Genomic DNA, 13,598 nt, shown 5'->3' on the forward strand with positions numbered 1-13,598 from the left:
AGTATGAGAAAATAAAAGTTTTGGGAATCGAGCGACAAAGATTGGATTAATTTTTTAGTGCATTCCAGGTCCATAGGATGGATTATCTTCATCCTCTGCAAACTCCTCCTCCAGCTTCCTCTTGTTCCTCCTCCTGTTTACTCTTGCTTGTATTTCTAGACTCTTTACAGCCCTGTCTGCAGCCCGAAGGCATTCCTTGTCTAAAGCAAGCATCGCTCGTTGTTGTGTTCGTAGATTTTGCTACTATTTTCTTCAGTTGCAGTTACTGCAACACTGTTCCAAAAGGTGGTCACGTATGAACACTTATCACATTTCAGTTGTATTTCACTAGCAAGTCCTACGTGCTTTATTATGGAGAGTTCCAGACCAACTTCACTACAATGAATACATCTTACACAGTTTGAAAAAATTCCTTTGAGAACCGACATATCAAATATTTCATTCACATCCGATTCGCCCATAAAACATTCATAGTTTTCACTCATTGAACCAAGCATCTTCTGTGAATTATTTTCTTTCCCACTTTGACTGCTATGGGCAGGTGTACTTGAGAGGTTAGGTTCACTCACTTGGTTATCGTCTTTATTGTTTACGGTAATAACACATACCTTTGGCTTTCCAACATTTCTCCTTTTCTTAAAAGCCTTCAGAGGATTTCTAATAACTTTACTTTTACTCATTATTATACTTCAACAAAACAGAGACTCAAGAAACAGAATTAATTACGAATATTTTCGAGATAACGACAGAGTAAATAAACATGAAACAATCGACAATCACACCAGCGATATATATTGAACCATCACAGGTTAGCCACAACACATACTTTATCTCACATCACTAAAATGTACCTGATGAACACGGACGTTAATAATAACACCATTTGACAGCAGTTTAACAGCGCCGCAGTGGGTCACGCCCATGTAGAACACATTTCAAAAAAAGTTTAAAAATAGTTGTAGTCTTCGGAATTGAATAAATTATACATCTATTAAAAGGTAATAGTCTGGAGATTCAGAAAACGCAAAAAAGTAAAAATTGAACTTTTCATGATTTTGAGCCTTTCCGGAGCCCCTTAAGTAGTTTGACCAGTATGTCAAGTCTTTAAAACGAAGAACGGGTTATGACACCGGAGAGTTGTATTGGAGGTGCAAGGTGTAGTGATGTAGTGACGGTCCGCTGTTTCGATGTCTGCAGGGTGGCCCGACTGGAGCGGCAGATCCGGATGGACTTTGAGGAGCTGCCGCCATCCGTGAGGGACCTCAAGGAGCAGGTGGACGCGTTCAGGATCAAGCTGGAGACGACGGAGCATCTCAGCTGGATGGGTGAGTAACCATGGTCAACGAGCGTGGATCAACCATCAAGGCGCCAGATGAAGTGCAAAGACTGCGGGTCTGATTGTATCAGACACCGTTTCTTGGCGTATTTTTTATTAAACCATCTGCGTTATGTGGTAGTGATGACAATTATTAAATATGTCACACTAGCATCTGTCATATTCTTGGGCCTGTATAGCTGAAAAGGATGGTATCTGATAAGCTCTAAGGGACAAACATACGTGCAGCATCATATTACAGTCTCAGCTGGTATACTTTAAAAGATACTCATTCACAAAAAAAATTCTGGTGGGTGGAAATGTAAAGAAAATGTACCCACTGACATCCAGAAACTGAAGTGATACCTGACAAGAACTTCATTTGGAAATCCTCAGGTAGCGTTCCAGATCTACACCTACATCTACATACAGCAACCGAGCTAACAGTGTCTGCTGGAGGGTACTTTGTCACTTCAGCCTCTTGTACTCCTTTCTTCACCTGTGTGCAACGGCACAGCTCGAAGCAATAGAGATCACAACATAATATGACTGTCGCCAGGTCAGCATATATCCGATGTAGAGGTCCCAATACAAAGTATTACAGTGTTTGAGCCAAGTTACTGGTCTGACGCAGCCCCATACACCTGTCTGACCCGTACAAGCGTCTCCACCTCTGCACACCTACTATACCTGCACCCTCTTGAACCTGCTCACTTCAGTCGAGGCTTGGTCTCCCTCTACGATTTTTACTCCCACCCCACTCCCACCACGAGACTTCCCTCCAGTACTACCCTTGATGCCTCATCCTTCGTTCTTTTAATCAAGTTGTACCAAAAATTCCTTTATTCTCCAATTATGTTCAGTATCTCCTCATCAATTGCTCTATCTGCCTATCTCATCTTCAGCATTTTTCCATAGCACCACATTTCAAAGGCGTCTATTCTCTTCTTGTCTGTTTATCGTTCATGTATCACTTCAATGCAAGGCTACTCTCTAGGTTCAATTGGTTCAAATGGCTCTGAGCACTAAGGGACTTAACATCTGAGGTCATCAGTCCCTTAGAACTTAGAACTACTTAAACCTAACTAACCTAAGGGCATCAAACACATCCATGCCCGAGGCAGGATTCGAACCTGCGGCCGTAGCAGTCGCGCGGTTCCGGACTGAAGCGCCTAGAACCGCTCGGCCACCGCTACTCCTCCAGAAAACACCATGTAAAACTTAAATTTATTTTTTTTCACAGGCTGCATTTCACAATCGTCCCAATTTCAGTGATATACTCGTATTTCGTTCCCGATATAACAAAATTCATCTGCTACTTCTATCGTCTCATTTACTAATCTAATTCTCTCAGCATCGCCTGTTTTAATTCGACAGCATTCCATTAGCCTTGTATTACTGTTGTTGAAGTTCATCTTACACTGTTTTCCAGACACTGTCGACTCCATTCGATGGGTCTTCCAAGACCTTTACCAATCGAGGTGGCTACGGGAATGGTCAGCACACTGGACCCGCATTCGTGAGGACAGTGGTTCATATCCGCGCTTGGCCATCCTGAATTAGGTTTTCCGTGATCTCCCTAAATCGCCCGCCATACGGTCCAATACCATCTTTTCAAACTCTACCGTGCGAGCAATTCTAGGCTCGTAACCTAGGGCAGCTCCCCTATACTCCAGCGCCTCAGGTTCTTGTAAAATTTCTGCCCACAGCGATAAATTACGTCCAGTTCAGACGAATCCTGTTGGGAATCTTTTCTCTGTATTTGCGTCTGTACGGTCACTCTGCGCATTCCACGATAGTGATGGTTGGACTTTGCTATAACCGTAGTGCTAAAGAAACGAATGTGGTTGTACCCTGGTTCCAGTGCATCATCTGTTATTGCCGATCTATCCGTGTCGCATTGTAACCAGTTTTATTAAGGCCCAATCATTACTGTTGTACACAGAGGCCACAGACATTCAGTAACACAAAAAAGCATAAGAGTTGAATTTGGGGATTAGTTCTAATCAAGTAAACCGCGTCATCTCTTCCACCCTACATCTACATGTACGCTGCGAAAGGCACCTTTCGTATGTGACGCCACTGTACTTTCCACCATCTGCCATACACGAATGGCACATGGGAGGAATATTTGTCGGCAGACCTCTGTCAGATCTCTGATTTCTCCAATTTTCACGTCGTGGTCATCTTGAGAGACCTGTGTTGGAGGAACTCTCGGACCCTTCCTGGAACACGCGCACTTGAAAAGTCGACACTAAACCCCTTCGTGATGCACACCGCCTCTCTTGCAGCTTCTGCCACCGGAGTTTGTTGAGCTTCTCTGTAACTCTCTTGCGCCGACTAAACGATGCCGCCACGAAACGCGCCGCTCTTCGTTGCATCTTCTCCGTCTCTCTTATTAACCCAACCTGTTAAAGAGTCCCAGACTGACGGGCAACATCCAGCAATCGGTCGAACAGTCGTTTTGTAACACACTTCTTTTCCGGATGAATTACATTTCCTAAAGGTTCTCCCAATCAAACTGAAACTGAAATTACAATGAAATGTATACCCTTAGCTGCATACAGGCGTTGATGTGAGTCAGCGGGGACTGTTGAAAATGTATGCCCCGACCGGGACTCGAACCCGGGATCTCCTGCTTACACGGCAGACGCTCTATCCATCTGAGCGATCGAGGACAGAGAGGATAGTGCGACTGCAGGGACTTATCTCTGGCACGCCTCCCGTGAGACCCACATTCGCAACTTATTGTCCTGCGCTATATTCATAGTGCCCCTGCCCATCATACTCATTACTCGCGGCTTTACCGCCGACTCCCGTAAGAGTTCGGGCACTGTTTGTGCATCCGCACAGACGAAGATGGTCAAATGGCCAGTGAGCCTTTACTATATATACAGGGTGTTTCAAAAATGACCGGTATCTTTGAAACGGCAATAAAAACTAAACGAGCAGCGATAGAAATACACCGTTAGTTGCAATATTCTTGGGACAACAGTACATTTTCAGGCAGACAAACTTTCGAAATTACAGTAGTTACAATTTTTAACAACAGATGGCGCTGCGGTCTGGGAAACTCTATAGTACGATATTTTCCACATATCCCCCATGCGTAGCAATAATATGGCGTAGTCTCTGAATGAAATTACCCGAAACCTTTGACAACGTGTCTGGCGGAATGGCTTCACATGTAGATGAGATGTACTGCTTCAGCTGTTCAATTGTTTCTGGATTCTGGCGGTACACCTGGTCTTTCAAGTGTCCACACAGAAAGAAGTCACAGGGGTTCATGTCTGGCGAATAGGGAGGCCAATCCACGCCGCCTCCTGTATGTTTCGGATAGCCCAAAGCAATCACACGATCATCGAAATATTCATTCAGGAAATTAAAGACGTCGGCCGTGCGATGTGGCCGGGCACCATCTTGCATAAACCACGAGGTGTTCGCAGTGTCGTCTAAGGCAGTTTGTACCGCCACAAATTCACGAAGAATGTCCAGATAGCGTGATGCAGTAATCGTTTCGGATCTGAAAAATGGGCCAATGATTCCTTTGGAAGAAATGTCGGCCCAGACCAGTACTTTTTGAGGATGCAGGGACGATGGGACTGCAACATGGGGCTTTTCGGTTCCCCATATGCGCCAGTTCTGTTTATTGACGAAGACGTCCAGGTAAAAATAAGCTTCGTCAGTAAACCAAATGCTGCCCACATGCATATCGCCGTCATCAATCCTGTGCACTATATCGTTAGCGAATGTCTCTCGTGCAGTAACGGTAGCGGCGCTGAGGGGTTGCCGCGTTTGAATTTTGTACGGATAGAGGTGTAAACTCTGGCGCATGAGAGGATACGTGGACGTTGGCGTCATTTGGACTGCAGCTGCAACACGGCGAACGGAAACCCGAGGCCGCTGTCGGATCACCAGCTGCACTAGCTGCGCGTTGCCCTCTGTGGTTGCCGTACGCGGTTGCCCTACCTTTCCAGCACGTTCATCCGTCACGATCCCAGTCCGTTGAAATTTTTCAAACAGATCCTTTATTGTATCGCTTTTCGGTCCTTTGGTTACATTAAACCTCCGCTGAAAACTTCGTCTTGTTGCAACAACACTGTGTTCCAGGCGGTGGAATTCCAACACCAGAAAAATCCTCTGTTCTAAGGAATAAACCATGTTGTCTACAGCACACTTGCACGTTGTGAACAGCACACGCTTACAGCAGAAAGACGACGTACAGAATGGCGCACCCACAGACTGCGTTGTCTTCTATATCGTTCACATCACTTGCAGCGCCATCTGTTGTTGAAAATTGTAACTACTGTAATTTCGAAAGTTTGTCCGCCTGAAAATGTACTGTTGTCCCAAGCATATTGCAACAAACGGTGTATTTCTATCGCTGCTCGTTTAGTTTTTATTGCCGTTTCAAACATACCGGTTATTTTTGAAACACCCTGTATATATATATATATATATATATATATATATATATATATATATATATATATATTGTTTGTGTCCGGAAGAAGAGATACCATCTTCAGTGGCGGAACACTTACGGCAATCGCCGGTAAAGCCGCGAGTACTGAGTATGATGGGCAGGGGCACTATGAATATAGTGCGGGACAATAAGTTGAGAATGTGGGTCTCACGGGAGTCGTGCCAGAGATAAGTCCCTGCAGTCGCACTATCTTCTCTGTCCTCGGTGGCTCAGATGGATAGAGCGTCTGCCGTGTCAGCAGGAGATCCCGGGTTCGAGTCCCGATCGGGGCATACATTTTCAACTGTCCCCGCTGACTTATATCAACGCCTGTATGCAGCTAAGGGTATTCATTTCATTGTAATTTCATTCTAACGAGCTGCATGGTCACCGATGGTATCTGTCCGAAAGAACAGATACCATCTTTATATATATATATATATATATATATATAATCTGAAACTGTCATCTACTTTTCCTACAATTTGTTTTTTGTGCTCGTTACACCTTAGACCACTTCAAGTGATCTGTCAGATGACTGTTGACAAATATACGTATACATGGTGTATCATAACTAATGGCGTAAAGTATAAAGTTGAAAGTACGTCTCAGTAAACGTAGGGTCGAAAATGCATACCTTAGAGCTACGAGCAATTTTTCATCTTCGATACTGTGAAGCAAATCTCTTCTACTGCAAGTTGTTTGCTTTCCATATTTTGCGAACTGATAGTGTGGTCCACAACAAGAAAAAAAAGTCCAGTAAACATATGCTCTAAAACGCATACCTTAAGGGCTATGAGCACTTGTTCATCTCTGGTACCTTGGAACACAACTCTTCCCCAACATATGCAAAGCAAAGAACTTGCAGTAGAAGAGCTTTGTTTCACAGTAACTATCTATCTATATATATATACAGGGTGAAGCGAAATTCGCTCCTCACATGGCCAGCGATAAAAAAATGTCTGTCACAAAATTTCGCCTGGCGAGTCCATCCGGCAGAGAAAGAACGTTAAAGAGTGGCAAGCTGGCAACACTGTAACCACATGTGTGGTAACTACCTCTGTGAGCGCATAATGTTTGTGCTGCACAGTTGGTGCAGTGGATAGAGTTTTGGGTTAGCATGCAAGAGGTCGATGGTTTGATCCTGGTTGAGGTATATGTTTTTTGTTTGGTGAATGTAGTCCAGGTGGTACGGTATCTGGCATCTTAATCATCAACAGCGATTGCAGCGGGTCCTCTGGAAAACACTTGCACTTACATAATCGTAGAAATGGAAGATTTGTCAGCTTTGAAAGAAGGCCTTATCATGTAATGAAATTTCACAATTACCACATCTTCTAGAGGCGAAACCTGTTTTCTTTGTACCCTCCTCCAATGGTCCAGAGATCAGTAGCAATTATTATTCTTGCCTAGGGACCGATGACCTAAGCAGTTTGGCCCCATAGAACCTTATCACAAATTTCCAGTTTGCCTATTTAGTATTTGACTAACCACTTATTTGTTATGTTCAGAGTTACAAAATGCTGTAAATGTAGGATACATGTGACCTAAGAAACGGCGTATGAAATATGAGAATGAGATTAAAAAAAAATCGCTATAACCCAGGATCGAGTCCACGACCTCCTGTATGGTAACCCAAAACTCCATCCTCTGCACCAACTGTACAGCACGGTCACCAACTTATGACAAAGATAGTTATCATACGTGTCGTTAAGTGTTGCCAGATTGTGACTCTGTAACGTTCTTTTTCTGCCGGATGCCCTTGCTGGACGAAATTTTGTGAGAGACATTTTTTTTATCGCTCGCATGTGAGAAGTCGCGCTGCGAAGCCCGAGTGCTCGAATTTCTCTTCGCCAAGTCTATATATACACACACTTGCAACCTACTTTCCCAATTACCTGCTCAATGTCCCAGTCTCTGTCTTCCTCTACAGTATTTACTCTCTACAGCTCCCTCTAGTACTATTGAAGTTATTCCCTAGTAACTTAACACATTCCCTATAATCCTTCTTTTTGTCGGGTTCTGCATATGTTCCTCTCTTCGCCAATTCTGCTGAGAACCTCCTCATTCCTTACCTTACCAGACCTCCCAAGTTTCAACATTCTTTTGTAGCATCACATCTCAGACGCTACGATTCTCTTCTTTTCCGGCTTTCTCAATGGCCATGATTCACAACCATACAGTGCTGTGCCCCAAACGTACACTCTCAGAAATTAAGGCTTATGTTTGGTACCAGTGGACTTCTCTCGGCGCCGGCCGCGGTGGTCGAGCGGTTCTAGGCGCTTCAGTCCGGAACCACGCGGCTGCTACGGTTGCAGGTTCGAATCCTGCTTCGGGCATGGATGTGTGTGATGTCCTTAGGTTAGTTAGATTTAAGTACTTCTGTTCTAGGGGACTGATAATCTCAGATGTTAAGTCCCATAGTGCTCAGAGCCATTTGAACCATTTGAACTTCTCTCGGCCAGGAGTACCCCTTTGCCTGTTCTAATGTGGTTTCTTTTCCTCCTCCGTGGTCACCATTTTTTGTTAATTTTCTCGCTATTCTCATTTCTTCTACATCTAATTACCTTTGTCTTCTTCCAGTTTATTCTCAATCCATGCTGCGTACTCAGACTCTTGATACCACTCAAATGTACTGTAGTTCTTCTTCATTTTCACTGAGAGTAGCAATGTCATCAGCGAATCATATCACTGATATCGTTTCATCCCCAACTGTAATCCCAATCTTGAACCTTTCTTTTACTTCTGTCATTGCTACCTCGGCGTAGACTATCGTTTGTACAGTAGGACCAAAATACTACATCCCTATCTTACACCCATTTTAACCCGCAGCACCCTGCACCCTTTATAAAGCTTCACATGTTCAAACTTTTTTTAGCCTCACTATTTTTCTTTCTAGAGTCCGTTTCCATCTGCAGGTCAGTTATTTCCGAATGCGTGGCACATAAACACACGTGATGGGAAAATGCTCTTTAAATGCTAGAATTTTTTTTCAGCAATATCCTTTTCAGAGGTACATAAATAAAACTTCAATCTATCGAAATATGATGAAAACCGAAAATCGATTTTTTTCGACCTGAACCACAATGTGGTCCCCTTAAGCCACAACCCATATTAATGCTCGGTAGTAGAAATCCAAATTCCTTTCCCTCATTCTGCTAACGGCCTACCATGTACTCCTTTCCTCACCTACATTTAGTTCTGTATCTCTCCAATTAACTTCCTACATTCCTCAGTAGCTCCACATCTCAGTATCGCTGAGAGCATGTCCCTATGGCGTGGCGAGGCTGTCAGGGACCAGCCGACTACTACCCCGGGCTGTAGTGTAGCTACATCAGCAGGCGCAGCGTCCCGGCAGCCGTAATCTGAAGCCCAGGGACCCACCTATTAACTCAACTAGAGTGGAGACAATCAGGGGACGAGGCGGTTCGCGCTGGACTACCAGCAGATGACCGGGACGACTCCTCCCTGGGGTCTGGCTGCTGTGAACACAGTGACGTCTGCCTCTCATCGTCATCATCATTACCATCACATACATTCAGAAAACAATTTAAAGTTGAGCGCACCATCTTCTTCGCAACCGTTCGATCGTTCTTGTACCCTCGGATCTGTAGTCGCACATTTTCGTGTCCGGCTTTGGTCCATATATGGCAGACTGTGGTCTAAAAACAACGGTCGGTTGAACCTCAATATTTTGTTGTTTTATAAATGGAAACGAGATCCGTTGTCGGTTGTATGTTAATACTCTTTATTTAATTTGTGCGATTAGCAAATTTCGACACTGCGTCATTTTACACGTGTTTGTGGAAGATGAATCCGATATCTACATCAATACTCCGCAAGCCACCCAAAGGTGTGTGGTGGAGGGCAATTTACGTGCCACTGTCATTACCTCCCTTTCCTGTTCCAGTCGCGTATGGTTCGCGGGAAGAACGACTGTCTGAAAGCCTCCGTGCGCGCTCTAATCTCTCTAATTTTACATTCGTGATCTCCTCGGGAGGTATAAGTAGGGGGAAGCAATATATTCGATACCTCATCCAGAAACGCACCCTCTCGAAACCTGGACAGCGAGCTACACCGCGATGCAGAGCGCCTCTCTTGCAGAGTCTGCCACTTGAGTTTATTAAACATCTCCCTAACGCTATCACGGTTACCATATAGCCCTGTGACGAAACGCGCCGCTCTTCTTTGGATCTTCTCTATCTCCTCCGTCAACCCGACCTGGTACGGATCCCACACTGATGAGCGATACTCAAGTATAGCTCCAACTAGTGTTTTGTAAACCACCTCCTTTGTTGATGGACTACATTTTCTAAGGACTCTCCCAATGAATCTCAACCTGGCACCCGCCTTACCAACAATTAATTTTATATGGTCATTCCACGTCAAATCGTTCCGTACGCATACTGCCAGATATTTTACAGAAGTAACTGCTACCAGTGTTTGTTCCGCTATCATATAATCATACCATAAAGGATCCTTCTTTCTATGTATTCGCAATATATTACGTTTGTCTATGTTAAGGGTCAGTTGCCACTCCCTGCAGCAAGTGCCTATCCGCTGCAGATCTTCCTGCATTTCGCTGCAGTTTTCTAGTGCTGCAACTTCTCTGTATACTACAGCATCATCCGCGAAATGCTGCGTGGATGTAAAGGATGACGTATTTAAGTTGATGTAACCTATGTGGTTGAAAATGACACAACGTCGAAATTAGCTAACCTCGCACAGATTAAAGAATGGACATTAACGTGCACTCTACAACGATTATGAAACAGAGGAACAAAATTTTTATTTTGTTTTTTCAATTAACTTAGTATTTGGCGTGAATGTTTAGAACCCTGCATTACTCAAGTGATTTGAAATAACAGTGACGGAAAAAACCGCAACTTCTTAAGTAATAGAACCCAGTACGTTGTCCTCCATGGTGAGTGTTCATCGGAGGTGAGGGTATCATCTGGAGTGCCCCCAGGGAAGTGTGGTAGGCTAAAAATGGTTCAAATGGCTCTGAGCACTGTCGGACTCAACTTCTGAGATCATTAGTCCCCTAGAACTTAGAACTAGTTAAACCTAACTAACCTAAGGACATCACACACATCCATGCCCGAGGCAGGATTCGAACCTGCGACCACAGCGGCCTCGCGGTTTCAGACTGCAGCGCCTAGAACCACACGGCCACTTCGGCCGGCGAAGTGTCGTAGGTCCGCTGTTGTTTTCTATCTACATAAATGATCTTTTGGATAAGGTGGATAGCAATGTGCGGCTGTTTGCTGATGATACTGTGGTGTACGGGAAGGTGTCGTCGTTGAGTGACTGTAGGAGGATACAAGATGACTTGGACAGGATTTGTGATTGCTGTAAAGAATGGCAGCTAACTCTAAATATAGATAAATGTAAATTAATGCAGATGAATAGGAAAAAGAATCCCGTAATGTTTGAATACTCCATTAGTAGTGTAGCGCTTGACACAGTCACGTCGCTTAAATATTTGGGCGTCGCATTGCAGAGCGATATGAAGTGGGACAAGCATGTAATAGCAGTTGTGGGGAAGACGGATAGTCGTCTTCGGTTCATTGGTAGAATTTTGGGAAGATGTGGTTCATCTGTAAAGGAGACCGCTTATAAAACACTAATACGACGTATTCTTGAGTACTGCTCGAGCGTTTGGGATCCCTATCAGGTCGGATTGAGGGAGGACATAGAAGCAATTCAGAGGCGGGCTGCTAGATTTGTTACTGGTAGGTCTGATCATCACGTGAGTGTTACGGAAATGCTTCAGGAACTCGGGTGGGAGTCTCTAGAGGAAAGGAGGCGTTCTTTTCGTGAATCGGTACTGAGGAAATTTAGAGAACCAGCATTTGACTGCAGTACAATTTTACTGCCGCCAACTTATATTTCGCGGAAAGACCACAAAGATAGGAGAGATTAGGGCTCGTACAGAGGCATATAGGCAGTCATTTTTCACTCGTTCTGTTTGGGAGTGGAACAGGGAGAGAAGATGCTAGTTGTGGTACTAGGTACCCTCCGCCACGCACCGTATTGTGGATTGCGGAGTATGGATGTAGATGTAGATGTAGACATACATTCAGAAACCAAAATAAATTTCAGAGCACCATCTTCTTCGCAATCGTTCGACCGTTCTTGTACCCTTGGATCTGTAGTCGCAAATTTTCCTTCGTGTCCACATGTGGCAGACTGTGGTCTAAAAACAACTATCAGTTGAACCTCAGTGTTTTGTTGTTGTATAAATGGAAACGAGATCCGTTGTCGGTTGTGTGTTAATATTCTTTATTTAATTTGTGCGATTAGCTAATTTCGACACTGCGTCATTTTACACATGTATGTGGAGGATGAATCCGATATTTAGACAATGTAAAGCATGACGTATATAAGTTGATGTAACGCACGTGCTTGAAAATGACACAATGTCAAAATTAGCTAACCTCGCAGAGATTAAAGAAAGGACATTAACGTACAGTCTACAACGATCATATTTTCATTTGTGAAATATTTATAAGCTGCTGGCATACACAGAAACAAAATTTTTATTTTCTTTTTTCAATTCACTTAGTATTTGGCGTGAATGTTTAGAACCCTGCATTACTCAGAACCATTCAATGCTGAGAAAAATCCTGTCTCTCAAGAAACACCGAGGAAGTGCACTAAATAGCGAAACATTAATTTTTGAGTTAAATTAACCTAACCTAAATGTGATACATATTAAGCTAGATTCGATAAAACTCTCATTTCCGCAACCAGTGTTTTTTTAAAAGTACCTAGTCTCGACATTACTGAGCAAAACGACGGAGGGGATATTTTTTTCGTTTCCACGCTGTTTGATCTATCATACTGTTCCTAGAACATGGAGCTGCTTTGTTCTCTATCTGTTCCTCTTGTGACCTTCTCATGTGTATCCCGCTAAAGACGTTAGAAGTTTAATTTCTGCAGCATCGGTTCTACTCAATTGTTTGGTGGTTAAAGTTCATATTTCAGATCCATAGAGCAGGAAACGTACAGTCATAGCATTATATAGAATTGAAGCATTCAATCTCTTTCCTGGTTCAGTTGAGAAGCGTTGAGATAATCGTACCTAAGACATGCAAGTACCTGAAACTTCCTGGCAGATTAAAACTGTGTGCCCGACCGAGACTCGAACTCGGGACCTTTGCCTCTCATGGGCAAGTGCTCTACCAACTGAGCTACCCAAGCACGACTCACGCCCCGTCCTCACAGCTTCACTTCTGCCAGTACCTCGTCTCCTACCTTCCAAACTTTACAGAAGCTCTCCTGCGAAATTCTGGAGGCAAGTACCTGTCTATTAGGATGGTGCATAAGCTCGTAGCGTTTTTGTTTTACCTCAAGGTATTCCAGTTGCTATGGGTTTATTTATCGATATTCAGTTTTTATTTGCATTTCACTGTCGGTATTTGAGTTTACACACTGTCATTTTGTCATTTGTACGCTACTGGCCATTAAAATTGCTACACCAAGAAGAAATGCAGATGATAAACGGGTATACATTGGACAAATATATTATTCTAGAACTGACATGTGATTACATTTTCACGCAAATTCGGTGTTAAGAAATGTTCAAATGTGTGTGAAATCTTGTGGGAATTAACTGCTAAGGTCATCAGTCCCTAAGCTTACACACTACTTAACCTAAATTATCCTAAGGACAAACACACACACACCCATGCCCGAGGGAGAACTCGATCCTCCGCACGGCCAATTTGAGTGCATAGATCCTGAGAAATTAGTACCCACAACAACCACCTCTGGTCGTAATAAAGGCTTCGATACGCCTGGGCATTGAGTCAA

General features: G+C 43.7%; 1 protein-coding gene and 1 non-coding gene across 2 annotated transcripts in view; one reads left to right on the top strand and one right to left on the bottom strand.

Moving 5' to 3' along the window:
• The window catches only part of LOC124553397 (high affinity cGMP-specific 3',5'-cyclic phosphodiesterase 9A), a 223,355-nt gene that overhangs the window by 88,242 nt on the left and 121,515 nt on the right, over positions 1-13,598 (top strand). Inside the window, exon 4 of the mRNA XM_047127263.1 lies at positions 1,198-1,325. Within this exon, the coding sequence (XP_046983219.1) occupies positions 1,198-1,325 (128 nt within the window). The remainder of the gene's footprint in view (positions 1-1,197; positions 1,326-13,598) is intronic.
• Trnat-ugu lies at positions 3,920-3,993 on the bottom strand. Its single transcript has one exon. It is a non-coding gene; the product is annotated as a tRNA-Thr (tRNA).

Source organism: Schistocerca americana, chromosome 11 (genome assembly GCF_021461395.2).
Source record: "Schistocerca americana isolate TAMUIC-IGC-003095 chromosome 11, iqSchAmer2.1, whole genome shotgun sequence".
NCBI lineage: Eukaryota > Metazoa > Arthropoda > Insecta > Orthoptera > Acrididae > Schistocerca > Schistocerca americana.